Genomic DNA, 16917 nt, shown 5'->3' on the forward strand with positions numbered 1-16917 from the left:
GCAGCATTGTTTCCAGGCTCTCATAGCCCCTCTGTTCAGAACGCTCTGATTTAGTGGGCGTGGCCTTCATATGTAAATGAGCCACAGCTGATACCGCCCCACTGTTCCGTGTCACTGAGAGCAGCGCCACGAGCTCCGAGTGCACAATATTTAGAAAACAGCGAAGCTGGTTTACCGTAACATTACAGGCTAAAACAACAGGCTAACTGCAGCTAAAGTTAGCATCCTGAAGCTAACACAGAGACAGGGGGGACACTGAGGAAAAGCTCTTACATCTGCTCCACAGCACACAGCATTTAAAATACTCACATTTCCAGGGTCCCAGGTTTGTTGGAGGATGGTTGGTAATGCGCCTGGATTCAGGACCAGTCTATTCGCTAGCCCTCTGTTGTACTGTCCAAAGTTGGAAAAGCAGTCGGCTGCGAAGTGACTACTTACTGAGTATAGCTGGCACATTTCCTCGATAAATGAACTCTAGCCACTTAGTCTTGTCTTCTGCCGAGATGGGAAGCTTGTGCATGGAACTATGTGGCTGTTTACAGCCAAAAACAGAGCAGTGATGGCTCTTCAACTTTGACATTCTCCTCCCTGCTGCTGGAGGAGGTTCAGGGGTATCTGCTCTGGTGGACCAATCAGGTCAGACCTGCTCCTGATTGGTCAAAAAAGGGAATCGCTGACGTCGGCAAATCCCCATAATCCAAACAGCTCGTTTTAGGTCAGGATTTTACATTCACAAGCACTACTAAGTACAGGTTTTGTCATTAAATATCACATTTTGTGGGCTGGGAGGAAAGCCAGAGACCCACAAATTTCACTAAAAGACTTAATAAAGTGATTTTTGCATAATATGGGATCTTTAAACAGCTGAAGCAGAATTATTAAGCCAAATATTCAGACCCTGGTTATGAGTGCAGTCAAAACCTAAAACCAGAGATTGAGATGACAAAGTCATCCAGAAAATGTTTCCTAAGGTGGTTGATGAGCTGCCCCCTGCTGGAGGTTAAAAAGAATGCAGGTTGACCGCATTCTCCCTCTAGAAACCTTTCTCCATGCCCTGTGTGGGTGTAAGTGTGTGTGTGTGTGTTTTGGGATGTTTGTGTGTGTGTGATGAGACGTTTCCCACCTGTCTCTCCTCCCATCACTCCCTCTGATGGATGGAGGAGTTATGAATATGCAGTCGATTCCTGGCTGACAAATGGAGCATCTCACCTTCAGGAGACACAGCCGGTCGGGAGGGGGTGGGAGGTGGTAAAAAATGAACTTCCTGTGTGGGATTTTGGTCAAAGCGGGGATCTAAAAGACTCTGATTTATCACGGTTTGGGTTGAGACTTTTATTTTCTACCAATGATGATTTGGTTAGTGTTGTTTTTCTCCCTCGTGTCTTGTCTCCAGACGTGTTTTGACATTTCTCTGTTTGATGGCTGCGAGCTGCTTTGAGATGATTGACAGTTTGACAGCGGCTGTGATTGGCTGACTGCTCCTGCTGACAGAATAAATGTATTTATGTGTTTTACACCTATTAGAATTATTCTTGTGTTTAAAAACTCAATTTTGACGACTTTCTTCAGAAGTTTTGCAGAAATTATCTGTCAGACTGTCCAAATTTTAATTTATCAAAACACATTCAGAGCAGTCAAAAAAATATGTTTATACCCCTCTAGTTTTTAATTCTTGGTTACCAAAAGACTGCCCTACCCTTTTGCGTCTTCTCTCATGTCTTTCCTCTGAGAAACAAGGTAGTATGTGGAGGTTGAGCATCCAGGCTGACCTGGCAGGGGTTAGCTTTAACTCCAACAGGCTTCTTACCCTTCTTCATCGTCTTTTAACAAACTCTTTTCCATCTTCTCTCTTCAATTCCTCCCCCCTCTCCTTGTGGAAGTAGCAAAGTAGATGGAGGTAGAGCACTCAGCCAAAACAAGGTGTGAGCTTGACCTTAAAGAAATTTCTTTTCCTGGTTCTGCCTTTCCTGTCTTTTTACCAACATCTCTCCACAGACTGTTCTTCCATTTCCATCTTCCATCTTTGCTCTCTGCCTTCATGGAATTAGGGAAGTGGGGGGAGGTTGAGCATCCAGTCTGACTTGGCAGGGATGAACTTTATCATACTTTCTTGGCATTGCCTTTTCCATCCTTTAACATACTGGCTAAAATGGACTTTTCACTGTTGTTTCCCTTTTTTTGTTTATTTAGCAGAAACGGGCAAGTAGGGGTAGGTAGAGTATGCAGTCTAACCGAGAGATGAGTTCTAACCTCAGGTTTCTTATCCCAACTCTGGCTTCACTGTCTTCTTTCAAGCATCTTTCCTCTGACTCTTCTCTCACCCTTCTCCTCTCTTTTGTCATAAATTGGGGGAATTAGGGGGAGGAAGGGCATCCAGCCTGACCTGTCAGAGAGTACTCTAGCTCCTTGATCTGCCTTCTCTATCCCTGACAGGCTAGAATGCACAATTTTCCCTGTTTTCGCTACCTTTTCTTTCACACCTATAAATAAATGTGGCTAAGTAGGGGGAGGTAGAGCATGCAGCCAAAACATGGTATGAGCTTGATCTCAAAGAGATTTCTTTTCTGAGTTCTGCCTTTCCTGTCTTTTTTTCAAACATCTCTCCACAGACTCTTGTTGCACTTCCTTGCTGTTTTCTTTCATGAAAATTGGGAAGTCGGGGAAGGTAGGGTATCCAGCTTGACTGGTAGTGCTTCACTTGCGCTGGCTCTTTTCTCCTTGTACTTTAATACACTTCTCCAAACTCTTCTCCCTGTCCTCCTCTTAACAAAAGTGTCTGAACAGAGGCAGGTAAAAGTGGCAAAGTAGGGGGAGGTAGAGCATGCAGTCAAACCAAGGTAATCGCACCACATGTTTGGGTCATTTCATGATTGTCGGTTTTCCTGTGTTTTTTATCCCTCAGTGGAGTCGAGCAGTCCCAGCCTCCTGTCCCCAGATAACACTCTGGAGCGATCCTTCTTCATCAGGATGAAGTCGACGCTCACGAAAAGAGGAGTGCACATCAAGTCCTCAGGATACAAGGTGAGATAAGGATCACTTCCACACCTGGACTTTCCTTCTGTTCGCCTGCACAGCTGTTGCCTTTCACTTTGTGTCAGTTTAGTGTGTATGTTTCTGTGTGTGTGTGTGTGTGTACGCAGCACTTTACATGAGGTGCACCTGATAGAAAGTACAGAGCTTTGAATTGGGTTTAAAGAAGAAGAGATCAATAAAAAAGAAATTGATTCAGTGTGTGTCTGAGTCTGCCTTTAGAATCAGTTCTAATATAAGTGTGTGTGTGTGTGTGTGTGTGTGTGTGTGTGTGTGTGTGTGTGTGTGTGTGTGTGTGTGTGTGTGTGTGTGTGTGTGTGTGTGTGTGTGTGTGTGTGTGTAGTCTCCTTGAAGACAGAAGAATATATTATCAGCAGTGGGCTTATAGTCTTATTATCTGTCATGGAATGAAGTGATCCATATGGAAATCTGTAATCCCACCGTGGACAAATAGGTGGACTAAGAGTATGTGTGTGCGTCTGCAAGTTTGTGTGCGCCTCAAGGTGTCTGGTGCAAGCAGGTTTCTGTTCTTGTTCTAACTGTATATATTTTTGAATTACAGGAGCATGATGTGATCATTTTTGATTCTTATGTCCATAGTTAGTGAAAAACGAGCAACACGACTGAAACTAATGAACGTGTTGTAATGAAAGAGTAATGAGTCTATGCACTTTCTGCTAGAATAAAAGAGTTTTTAAGTTATATTAACAATAAATAAAAAATACAATATGTGCCGAAGTGTATGGTAGCCCTGAAGGTCAAATGTAAAAACTCTCAAAAAGTAGAAACTAAACAATACAAAGCCAAAACATCTTACATAATGCAGCAACATTTTTGAAAATGCATTTTACTGGCTAAAAAAGTTCACAAATAAAAAAAAAACCCGGAGCAAAAACTTTCAATATTTATAGAAATTAAAAAAAGACATACATAGGGAAACTAACATTTTTCAATACAAAACTTTAACATCAACAAGCTAGAAAAATTAAAAAAGCAAAAAAATGAATTCACAAAAACATTTAACAAGATGCAAGAAAAGAAAAGAAATGAAATTCAAAAGTATTTTACAATGCACAAAGGTTTTTGTGTTAAGTGTTTGTTTGTTTTTTTTTTCCTTTTTTTGACATTTTGCTTTGTTTTGTATATTTTTCAATTTTGGTAGTTCCATTTTTTTAAAAAGACATTTGTTTTGTGACTGTTTTTTGTAAGTTTAATTTATTATTTCATGAAAGGTTCTCGCAGCGCGAGAAATATTTTGGCATTCAGTGAAATGTTTCTGAGTCACTTAATTGTTTTTATGGTTAACTTTAGGACCACCATAGACTGAGGATTAGTCTAACAAAATTTGATAAAATAGGGGGCTGAAATTGCTCTACTCAAATTTTTTACTTTATTTTTATCTTTTTGTTGTTGTTGTTTTTTGGGTTTTTTTTTTTGACAACTTTGGGCCTCACTGTTTTATAAATATTTAACTTTTAACTCATCCAGCTGTCAGGAATAGAGAAATGACCTTTGTCCAGACAAACTGGGTTTTTTTATCAGGCTGAAAACATTACATTATTTTTTAATGATTATTATTTTTTGCCTTACCATATGTTTCATACTGCATTTATTTAGAAAACCTTAGTAAAGATTTTGTACATGAAGGATTATTTCTTTCTTTGCGTGTGATGTATCCACACCTATAGATGTGACATCAGAGCTTTAAGTTCTGTGAAGGTTCCTCTATTCGCACATCGAGAGCTGGGATAAAACAGGATTTACTGTACGTGTGTGTGTGTGTGTGTGTGTGTGTGTGTGTGTGTGTGTGTGTGTGTGTGTGTGTGTGTGTGTGTGTGTGTGTGTGTGTGTGTGTGTGTGTGTGTGTGTGTGTGTGTGTGTGGTCACTCTTTCTTTATCCCAGACTAATGCTCTTGTTTTAGCTTAAGAGGGAAATCTTCACGTAAATTCATGTAAATTGATCTTCAAAGTCAAAAGTTTGTGGGCACCCATTATTGTTTCTCTCATTTTTTTTGCTTTTTAAGAAAATTCTTCGAAAAAATATTGTTTTAAAAACACAATATTGAAAATGTACTATAAGAATGAGCAACAACAGAAAAAAAAAAACACTTTTTTTGAAAAGATGATTTGTCTTAATGGATAGCATCTTCAACCAATGAGGGTTGATGCATCTCTATCACAGTATAGTGTATGTGCTTGTATACATTTTGTGTGTGTGTGTGTGTGTGTGTGTGTGTGTGTGTGTGTGTGTGTGTGTGTGTGTGTGTGTGTGTGTGTGTGTGTGTGTGTCTGCACAGTGTATACCATGTTCCACCTGGCAGACTCAGATCACATGCAAATCACAGCGGAGACAGAGACGCACATAAATATTCATCCGCACGCATGCATATATTACTGCACACATTTGCACTTGACGACACACACATCGCTGCAGCACTCACACACACACTCACATACACACACACACACACAGAGGGAGTGTTACAGTTGGTTGTTTTAAAGATGTTGTGCTGCAGCAGAGACAGGAAGCTGGAAGACCGTTGATGATTGTGTCAATGAAGAGTTGTTCTTTACGGTAACGGCCTCCTACAGCTCAGACACGATTGAAGTAAACATGTTGGAGGAGGTTTCAAATGTTGTCTTTTGTTTGTCTGAGTGTTATCACCAATATCTCTGTAAAGGTTTGGATTTCTTAACTAAAGAAACATCCTGGGTTAGGAAAGTTGAAACTTTTCCATTAGAGCTGAAAGTGGTCTCAGATTTGGGATTTGAAGTGACCTTTAATTACATGTCTGTCTCACTTTCCCCACCCAGGTGATCCACGTCACAGGGCGTCTGCGAATCAGGATGGCGTTGACGCACAGCCGCTCTGTGCCCAATCAGATCATGGGGATGGTGGTGGTGGCTCACGCCCTCCCGCCGCCTACCATCAACGAGGTCCGCATCGACTGTCAGATGTTTGTTACGAGAGTCAACATGGACCTCAAGATCGTGTACTGCGAGAATAGGTAGCGTTATGACAAGTTTTTCTGACATATTTGTACATTTTTTAACGTCAACTCAGCAACTTCTGCCCATTGACTCTTTAATTTATGGATGTCATCTTTCTGTTTCTAAAACCGAGGTAAAAAAAAAAAAGGTCAGGTTGAGGTCGGCTTTGAGCCACCTAATTAACAGCTGCAATTTTTAGGGACAAGATTAGCTTTTTTGAATTGGTGTGTATGTGATTTTTGGTGTTTCCAGAGCCACCATCAAGTGGACATTCAAGGAACTGCAGCCTTTAACACTTCCACATCACTTCCTTTTAACACCTTCTCACAGTTGGTCTCCCCTAGTCGTAAATGCATGCATGATCAAGGGTGGCATTCGTCAAAAAAACAGAGGTGGGTGGGGTTCTTGTAATCATGAAAAAGAAGAAATCATCAGACCTAATTCTTTTTTAAGTTAACACAAGGCCCTATCAAATTTCAAATGATTAACCATTCACAGATAATGCAAACTAAAAAGACGTCAAATATTTAATTTTCTGCAACGGCCACACCTGCAAAGTGGGAGATGGCCTAATCAAGCTTCGGGACTGTGGATAAGGGCCTATCACACAAACATGGAAGAGGATTTAAGGCGATTGGGCAACTCAGTCTGTAAAATATAAAATAAAACTTAATCGGTTAAGATTTCACATCATGTCAAACTAACTCAGCTAATGTTGGATGTTGTGTGGCCTTTTTCGGGTTCCCTGTGGGGTGCGTCATCTGCAGCGTTTTACCTTCTTACATCCACATCACCTGACTCCACAATCCCACGATTCCTGTGGGATTCTCACAGGATGGGAGTCATCTTTACTATTAACCTCATAAGAACCAGCGTCCACAAATGAGCACATTACATTTATGCCTCCCAAACCCATGATACTTCTTTTTTTTTTTTTTTTTTTTTTTTTTTTTGACCTATTAGCCACATTTAGGGACACTGCCCACATTATCTTTTGGTGAAATCACATCATGAACGTATTTAAGTAAAATAACACAACTAACCAACAACTAATAGAGAACTCGTAACACAAGTAATTAAACTTCCTGTAGAATGGCCAAGTTTAATTATTATACTTATTAGGTAATACTTATCCCAAATAGCAAGGTGAATTAAAAATTGCACACCAGACAAAAGCTTGGGTCTTAAGAGGTTAATCACGTGATTGGGACGACATGGGATAAAAAGTTAGTTGGAGCAGATGGAAGTGGGAACCAATCAGGAAAATAAAATATAATATGTGACATGAGCTGCCATGATGTAGTTTTTTTTCCAATAAGCCTACACTGTAATGCAAGTAAAAAGAACTACACTTCCCAGAAGCCAACAGTAATCTAAAAAGAATGGGGAGAAAATCAAATCAAGTTCAATGTATTGCCTAAAAAGCTGCTCCTGCAGGTACCGAGGTCCAGGAAGAAGCTCAGAGGGGACAGGGCCTTCTCTAATGTTGCTCCCCAATTGTGGAACAGTCTTCCCCTGCACATTAGAGAGGCCCCTTAGCTGTCCACTTTTAAAACACGTCTTAAAACCCATTTTTATTCTTTGGCGTTTAACTCCAGCGAGACATAGTTTCTTTGCCTGGTCTTATTCTCTTTTATTTTCTTTTATTCCCTTTTACTTGCTTTTTATTTGCTTTTTATTGTTTTTACAATGTTTTTCTTTTATATGTCTGTTTTTACTTATCTGTTTTTATCATTTCATTTGATCTACCTGTACAGCACTTTGTCTACAGCTGTGGTTGTTTTTAAAAGTGCTTTATAAATAAAGCTGGTATGGTATGGTATGGTAAAAACTAGAGTGAGATGGGAGTGGGAGTCATTTTACCAGGGAGGGATGCGACAGAATTTTTTTTTTTTTTACCCTGGCCTGGGATTGAGATAACCTTGCAGAGCTGACCTGACCTGGACCTGCCTGATTCAGTTTCTGAACTCCTGCAGATCCATTTTGCCAGGCTCCATTGACCAATGAATTCACTCGGCTCAATTCTTAACGGCCCAATCAGGGAAGAGAGGTGGGAGCAGTGGAAGTGAAGAGCAGTCAGCAGACTTTCGTATTTGTCAGCGTTCCTTTGATTCTTAACTTAACTTCACAAAAGCGGCAGCAGTCGTCTAACGCCATTATCACAGCTGTTTCTCGTGTTCCTGTAGTTGTTCGTCTATTGTTTCTCAGCAGCAGCGCACATAAGCTACGTCATACCGCGGCTTGATGTGGATTGGTCTGACCCACACAAAGTTAAACCCCACCTAAGTAAAATCTCTGCTCGTAGTCAAAGGGTTTCACCCAATCAGAATCAAGCATTTTAGCTGGAACAGGAAAAAAGCCAGTTCCTATTATGAATTAATAACAAATTACAGGTTGTTCGATCAGCAACTGCCATTACCTGAAAGTTCAAATATCATTGTTGCTGTTTTAGTCCCTTTTTTTAATCGCACACCATGTACTGGAGCATTCCCTGCAGCTCTTGCACTGATTGGTCAATAATAGCCCCAAAATTCATGACATTACAGCCACTGTTCAAAACTTAAGGGCTTTTTCTTTTGGACTGTTTTGTCATTCTTAGTTCACAGCTGCTGCTGGAGAGAAAATGAAAAAGTTGTCTGCCTTGTCAGAGCTTCTTATTCATGAGGAAGTCTGACCCAATCCTCCCTGGTTTAACAGTGAAATATGTCACTGATGGATCCGGCTCCTTCCCTCTGTCCAGATAAAGCAGATAGGCATCGAGATCTGGCTCAGGAGTTAACCGGCCTACCTGGGGTGATTCATATCAGGCCACGAAAATAAAAAATAAATAACCCTTCATGTTTTATTATAAGAAGAGAGGAGGGAAAATGATAGTAGACAGATTGCTTTTTTTGTGGGTGGAAAAAAGGGACACAAAGCCAGGCAGACGATGATATTGAATGCGGAGCGACAGAAAGCGTCTCTGCGGCGAACAGACAAGCGTCGCTCCCATTACAGCCCCATTTTGAGGATGAGTTTCTAAGAGAATGAGAAAATGGGAGGATAGAGTTTTCTTTTTTTTTTTTTTCCAAAAGAACAGAGTGTGCTGTTATCTGCCTGCCAGACATTAGTCTCCCCCCCACCCGTCCTCTATCAGAACGATAGCGGGGAAATTGTTCTGTCTATCCTGTGGCAAATTTGTTCAAATTAAACCTTTTAAAAGCTGATGTGTGTTACCTGTGCAATAGACAGACGGGCTTCAGTCTCAGTTGTCGGGTTATTAGCTTCCTTTTCTTCCTCTTCCCTGAATCTTTTGAATTGTCTAGCAGCAGAACTATTCGCAGAAAAGTGTCCTGTGGAGAGGGGTTTTTGCATTTCCAGTTTCAGTGAGTGGTGCCAGTAAGGGCACGGGAACGTTTCCGACTCAAAGGCACAAAAACAACCCAGCAGATATAAACAACTTGTCGGCATTCGTGTTTCCTGTAATAGCGAGGAGCGAGAAGAACAGTTCTGAATAAAGGTCGTTTCTGTTGAGACAAACTTAAAATTTCATCGTCAGTAAATGCAGTTTGCTTAATTTGGACCAACTGCTTTCTTCTTTTGAGTTTACTCTAGGTCAGGGGTGGCCAACCAGTCAGAGACCAAGAGCCACAAAAATTACTGTCAAATGTTTGATGAATTCCTTCATCTTTTGTTCAGAATCAGCTACCTATCACAGGTAACTGGCTCCACCTCCTTCTCAGTCATCCCTGCAGCGTCTCAGCGCTTTAACACAGTCGGACGCTGAGCGTCTTCTGACTTCAGCTGGGAAGCGTAGAGTGGGTTGTTCCACTGTGGAAACTGGAAGGTCATTGGATAAACGCTGGGCTTTGTCCTGCCCATCGGACGCTCAGCATCTCTGGGGGTCTATGAGGCAGTGGGCTGGCCTGGACGCTCGGCTTCTGCATGATGAGGCCGAATCCCTTTTTGATTGACAGTGAAATGAGCCAGTCAGCGATCATGAAGTATAACCCTCCACCGGAGCATCTTCTCAAGTTGTTCTGGACTAATCCGGAGGCTTTATTGATCCCCAGTGAGTTTACCTTTCTTAAAAACAACGAGCGTTGAGGAACACTGGTAAAATCTCTGGAAAAAACACCTGGTTGGTATGACATGGTCACAGATCATTTTCTTGAAAAGGAACGGAGGGTAGAATTTACATTTAAATAAATAAACAAATTTATGATGTACGCTGGAAAAAAATGAGCTTCCTTTCCTTGACTGACCAGCAGCCGCCACAGATAGATAGATAGATAGATAGATAGATAGATAGATAGATAGATAGATAGATAGATAGATAGATAGATAGATAGATAGATAGATAGATAGATAGATAGATAGATCACATGGGCGACTGGGAGGAGCACATGTAGAGAAGAGAAACTGAAACTGAAGTATCAATCTCGTCACCCAAGTATTGATCAATACTGATCCAATTGCCAATGTAGGAGCCGCATACCAAAAGGCAAAGAGCCACACGGGGCTCGCGAGTCACAGGTTGGCCATCCCTGCTTTAGGTAACAGCTGATCTTGAACGAAATGAGACTAAAATATGCTAAAATCTGCTGTTTCTCAAGTGTCCACTTGAGGCTGGCTCCAGAATTACCGGAAGTCACATAAACAGCAAGAGAAAAAAAAACATTTTCAAAGCAGAAATTAACCTATTTGCAGCCTAGTTCAAAAAACGTCTCCTGTCTGAACCGCTAGTTTTACTATCGGCACACACTGTACGAGGGGTGAATTTTTTTCTAACTCGGCCGTTCAGACGATATCAAGATTGCAAGCTTGCCCAATCAGAGGCACAGCTCAGAGTCACGTGATCGACAGGTGCCCTATAGCTGTATGCGAAGCTCTTGCCACTACCAATATAGCCGCAATAGCTGATGTGCTTCATTTTCCATTTTAGCAACAGGGAGGTGACGTCGTCGAGACTACGTCCATGTTTTATACAGTCTATGGTTTCCACACGGTAGCTTTTGTGGTTTGGCTCTGTTCTTGGAGCTCTCTGACCTTCTGTATGGCCACGTGGAGCACACCTCACTTCCCAATAGCCAAGGCAGGTAGAGCAGCCCAAAGACCTTCTTGTTTTATAACATGAAGCTCTATGAGTGTTGACTCACTTTTTGGGCTAGTGTCAAGTGGACATTCTGGGAACTGCAGCTTTTGGAACCAAATTTGAAGTTCAGGCCTATATCATCTCAATCCATCCAAAAGATACACTCCAGTGTGTTTTCTATTCTGGCTTCAGCTCTGTGAGCTGTACTCTTTCAGAGCAATGAGCAATAAAAACCTGACCTTGCAGAAAACTGGCTGCTGCAGTTACACAAATTTGACTTCATTTGACTTCATTTGACTTCCTGTCATTCTGAGCGATGAAAGAAGTGTGGTAAGGATGATGCTCTGGTTACATCACGCGCTCATGACCCAGATTACTGAATTTATCTGTGATGTTGATGCATGCATCCCAAATGGAGTTCCAGGTAATGAGTACAGACCCATCGTCGGACAGCTTACACAGTGATATGATCATTCTTTAGCCTGACTTTGCTGAATCACACTTCTTTAGACATCGAATCTCTGAGGGGAGCCTGATGAAATGTGCACCAAGATTTATTACCACACATTGACTCAGAGGTCGGACAGTTTCACAGACCACTCAAGAACTTTGTAAAGCTTTTTCTCGTCTTGTTTTGGCTGACTTATCTTTTTTTTGTGCTTCAGGATCAGCGACTACATGGACCTGACTCCAGTGGACATCGTGGGGAAAAGGTGCTACCAGTTCATTCACGCTGAAGATGTGGAGGGAATCAGACAGTGTCACCTGGACTGTGAGTACTGTCCCCACCTGACAACATACTCTTCTCTGATTGGACATAAACGCTACTTTTTCAGTCAATACTCAAGCAACTGAAGGACGAATGAACCCAGGTTACGTTTTATAGCTCCTGTGTGTCAAAGCAGAGCTGAGTTGTTTCTGCGTTTTACTTTTAAGTCCCTTCTAGAGCATCTTTGCTCTCCTGTATCTTTGAAAACTTTCCTCACAGCAGCGACTCTACAATCTTATTACCCTTGTCAGGAGGCATAATACACTCTGCCTCTCCGACACACACTCACACACTGAGGCAGAGGTTCGCTGTCCCTGTTTAGTGGCTGTCGGGATGATTTGCGGCGTGCTGTTTGTTGCTGCGCTCGGATCTTTACTGTGGTGGTAAAAGCTGAGGAGGCGTTCAGAGCTGCACAGCGTTTCACGGCGCGTCGAAGGCAATGAAGGTGCTTGGGCGGAACGCCAAACAATAACAACCGCACAGCAAGGACAGCAAGGCCTGATGGGAGTCAAACCTCAGGACTCTACGGTCAGAATCCGCTGGAGCTTATTTCAGTCGGACAGGAAGTGATGTAAGCATTTTAAAGGGTTAGTTTGGAGAGCTGTCTTTATTTACGTCTTTGCTTTGAATAACTACCATTCCTCAATACGGATGTCTCTAAAGGTGTGTTTCACTCAAAAGAACTAGAGGCTTTTAGTTCCAGGAACTTGTTTCAAGGAACTACATGGTTCCAATGGGCCACACTGCCAAAACTGAAAACTAAGCAAGTGTTTATGTCATTTTTTAATTAAAAACTGTCTTTTCAAACTTGACATGAGTCACATTGAACTGAAAAATCCAGAAACATGCTAAGAAAAAAAAATGCTCAAGTTTCTTCACTGCAAAAAACTGAAATCTTATCTAGTGTTTTTGTCTTATTTTAAGTAAAAATGTCTTATTACACTGGATATGAGCCACATTCACCTGACCAGTCCAGAAAAAAAAAATGTTGTTTTAAGTTATTTGAAGACTTAAATGAGGTCTTAATTGTTTGTAACAAGTAAAAATTTCTGCCAATGGAACAAAAAAAATTAACTCAAAAATTTGCTTGAAACCAGAATAATGTCTTAAAATAAGTAACTTTTCTCTTGTTCCATTAGTAGATTTTTTTATTTGTTACAAGCAATTCAGACCTCATTTTTGTCTTTAAATAACTTGAAAAAGAGATTTTTCTGGACTGATTTGGTGAATGTGGCTCGTTTTAACTCTAAGAAGACATTTTCTACTGGAAATAAGACAAAAACACTTGATAAGATTTCAGTTTTTTTTTGCAGTGTTGATATTGAAATAATGTCGTAATACAAGAACACTTTTTCTTACCCCATTGGCAGATTTTTTTTTACTCATTACAGCCAATTAAGACGTCATTTTTGTCTTTAGATAACTTGAAATAAGGCAGAAACTGACACACGCTCACATTATCAGGCTCAGAGAAAGGAATTGTTTAGGAGTTTTTGAACCAAGTCTGTCACAGCTGCGTGTGATGTTATGATATTATTGTGGATAAATCTGGGAAAAAAATACACTGTGGGTGCTCCACCAATCAGAAAAGTACAACACTGAAGGCCACGCCCCTAAAGTTCCTGTATATCTGGAAAGTACCTCCACTCTTGCAAGAACTAACTGAATTTAGACCCTAGTTCCTGCTCAGAAATTGACCAAATGTGACCTGTAAACATAGACGAAACCATTGGGAACAAGTGGTTATTTCAATAAAGTTAGTTTGATGTATTCATTATTGGAAAATGTCAGGGAAGGATCACAAGTTATGACACATTTCTTCTCTTAAATATGCTACTAATGCATGCACAGGACAAGAACAGGAAAGAAATTAGATAACTTTCCAGAGGAGGCGCACTACGCTGTACTTAGAAACCACTCTAGTCAATTATTGCATTCACACTGCACGGCCGTTACGCTGCGAGTCTGTTTTGCCTGGAGTGCGCTGCAGAAACGCATCAATCCTTGCGGAGCAGATTGTACCAAACAGGAAATCAGACACAAAAATGATCAGAGTATCCGGTCATTTCAAAATAAAGCTCTATGTTCTGGCTCCCAATCATAAATCTCCTCCTTGTTTATCGAAACTACATCTCTGGCACATGACCAGAAGTCACCAACAAGTCAGATCCAGAGGCAATCTAACATTTTGGACAAGGAAAGTTCATCTTGGAGGTGAAAGACTTCATACAACATATTCTTTCTATAAGGACACCAACAGAAAGAAGAGGGCATGGACTAAAGGTGCTCTTTGTGTAAACTGGGGATTACACAAAACAAAAGTTCCTTACAGGAGCTTTCATTTTGAAACGCTGACACAACTTCAGTGAAATGAGAGAGAGTTTACTTTACTATTGTCTTTCTTTGGTTCATCAAATCTATCTTTTCTCTTTTATAGAAAGAAAAAATACTGAAAGTACAGTAGTGGTTACAACGAAAAAGAACAGAAACTACTGTCTGATTCAGCTACGCCTGGATTTTAACAAGTCAGCTTTTCCACTGCCCGTGAATCTCTACAGGTTACAGTAACACCTGACAAAACTAAATGATGCCACAAACCACCACAGAAACGAAAAGATCTCCCTGAAACTTTTTCAATTATCGTCTCTAAAAGTTCCAGAGCTCTGCACATCCAGAGTGGCAATCAGGAAGTGACTCTACGGCTGCCCATCGGGGTCATTCTGAACAAGGAGGAGGGGAGGGGGTTAGGATGTGTAAAACACGAAAAAAAGGAAGTGAAATATGGAGGGAGATTATTCCTCTCTGTCGGCTGTGAGGACGGAGGTCAGGGAGGCGAGCCGGCAGCTGGCGGTTTAAATGACTCGGTTTTAGTCGAGCGTAGTCTAATACAGCACCTTCAGTCACCTCCGCTGCTCCTTTTATTCTTCCTTCTTTCAAAATTAATTTCTTCCTCCTTTCAGGAATGGATGGTTACGGGGCGCTGGAGGTCTTTCCTCCCTCACCCCCTCCGTCAAACAGAGCGTGCTCAGATTGGTCTGAAATCCGCCTCTCTTTGGGGCTTTTTAATTCGATGGCTTCGTGAACTCGCTGCTGATTGTGTGGGATCTGATTTCACAGCGGTTTAATAACACTTCACTATGTCCGAGACATTTCTGAAGCTTTAATTGGACAGAATAGTCGTCTTTATGTTTATAAAGAGATGGATTTAAAGTCTGGTTTGGTTTGGACAGGCAGGAAAATCACTCTATTTTCCTCAAGCGCTTCTTTTTTTGTGGAGTTTGTGCGCACCAGAAGTTTTGATTGAGAGATTTTTACCTCCAGAGTCTCACATAGTTTCTCTGCTGTCTGGTGTTGTATGGATTCAGTGTCTCCTGGAAGATTTATTCAGATCCTCACTTTTTATTTCAGCGCTGGAGAGCTGAGCAGTTTGTGCTCAGTCGCTTGATGGATGAATTCGAACGGACAGTTTGGATGTTTGTACAACAGCTGAAATAGCTCCTCTCTTTTTCTGTTCCTCCTTTCATTGAGTGGTAAAGTGAAAAGCTTTCAGCGTGAAGAGAATGTTACTCTTTTCTAACTGACGTCAGCTCCTGAAGTAGTCATACATCGATTCTTGAAGATGTATTTCAGTTTTTTCAGACTGAGACACTGGGGGTATCTCTTGTGGCTAAATTCTCCATCTCCACCCAGTTATGTTCAGATCAGATACCCAAGACTTAAATTTTCTCAGATTTCAGCGGGAAATTTCCAGAAATTTTCCATGGGGAGTAAAGTTTGAGAAATTTGCAATATTCTTTTTTTAATTTTATTTTTATTCTTATTTTTTTTTACCAATACATTCTTGACTTTATGTCATCCTCAGGTGGTAATTTTAAGGATCTTGTTCTGTAGGCATCATGTACAACACATAAAGGGAGTGTACTGCTATGTGATCACGCAATAGCATAGATATTCAAGTAACCTTGCATTAAATTTGGTTGTTTAAGCCAAAATTGTGCTAAAATATACATACCCTACCCAATATTTAAGTTTCTCATTATGAATCCCCAGTTAACTCTCACAAATTCCTGTGGAAAAGTCCAGGAATTTTACAACCCTAATTTGATTTTCAGAATAAAACACTGTTGTTGAACTCTGATCATATTTCACTTCAGTGCAAAGATGAAGGGTCATGAATGAAACAGAGAAGTCTACTATTGGTAGTCACCTTGTCAGTTGTGCTGACTCAACCTAACTTCTGTAGATCTTGTGTGAGGTGACGAGGTAAGAATTTAGCGATTTTGCTAACAGCTACAGACTGCCTACTTATTAGCATACAAGTCATGACCTTATATGGGCAAAACTTTTAAGCTTATAAATAGGGACGTTCAATACCACTTTTATGCAGACCGCTACCAGTACGAGTACTCCCTTTTGAGTACTCACCGATACCGAGTACTGATACTACTAGTACTTTTGAAAACAGACAAGCGTCTCAATTAACAGTGACAGATCATTTTGATCAAAGACAGCACAGTCACTCTGCCACTATGTCCAAATACAGCACAAACAACTCAACTTAAAAGTACACAATAAAATTAGCAACTGTCAGAATTTAAGTATTTTTTAAAGTAAGCTAAAGTGCAAAATAAAACAGTTTTACAGTTAACAGTTCCTGGTTCATTCATGTTGTCTGAACAGGACCTGATGCACATTTGCCGTGGTGTTAAACTGCATCAATTAGCAGCAACTAGTGGTGAGGAGGACTTGCTCGGCGTAAGATTTTTTTGCCTTGAGTATCTGCTGTTGGTATCTGCAGCCTTCACGAGTACCAATACCTTGAAAAAAGGCTGGTATCAGCCCGATACCTGATATCAGTACCCGCCTATCCCTACTTAATAAGTTTGAAAACAAGTTCTGAGTAAAAATCAACCACCTTGAAGGGTGTGCCGATAGAAAAATGAGCTATGTAGACGAAAACTTTGTTTATTTGTTTTTTTTGGTTGTTTGTTTCTGTATAACAGGCTGTAAACATGGTTATTTGTGCTGTTAAGATCAACTTTTTTTATTAGTG

General features: G+C 40.8%; 1 protein-coding gene across 4 annotated transcripts in view; it reads left to right on the plus strand.

Annotated features, from left to right (window-relative positions):
- npas3 (neuronal PAS domain protein 3) overlaps window positions 1–16917 on the plus strand; it is a 343632-nt gene that overhangs the window by 305121 nt on the left and 21594 nt on the right. For all 4 annotated transcript variants that reach the window (XM_074692832.1, XM_074692831.1, XM_074692833.1 and 1 more), the window contains 3 exons: window positions 2903–3021; window positions 5845–6038; window positions 11761–11867. In XM_074692832.1, coding sequence (XP_074548933.1) covers window positions 2903–3021; window positions 5845–6038; window positions 11761–11867 — 420 coding nt within the window. The remainder of the gene's footprint in view (window positions 1–2902; window positions 3022–5844; window positions 6039–11760; window positions 11868–16917) is intronic.

The sequence above is a fragment of the Halichoeres trimaculatus genome, unplaced genomic scaffold (assembly GCF_033239565.1).
Source record: "Halichoeres trimaculatus isolate MK-OKI-2021-1 unplaced genomic scaffold, fHalTri1.1 fHalTri1_scaffold_17, whole genome shotgun sequence".
NCBI classification, from domain to species: Eukaryota; Metazoa; Chordata; class Actinopteri; order Labriformes; family Labridae; genus Halichoeres; species Halichoeres trimaculatus.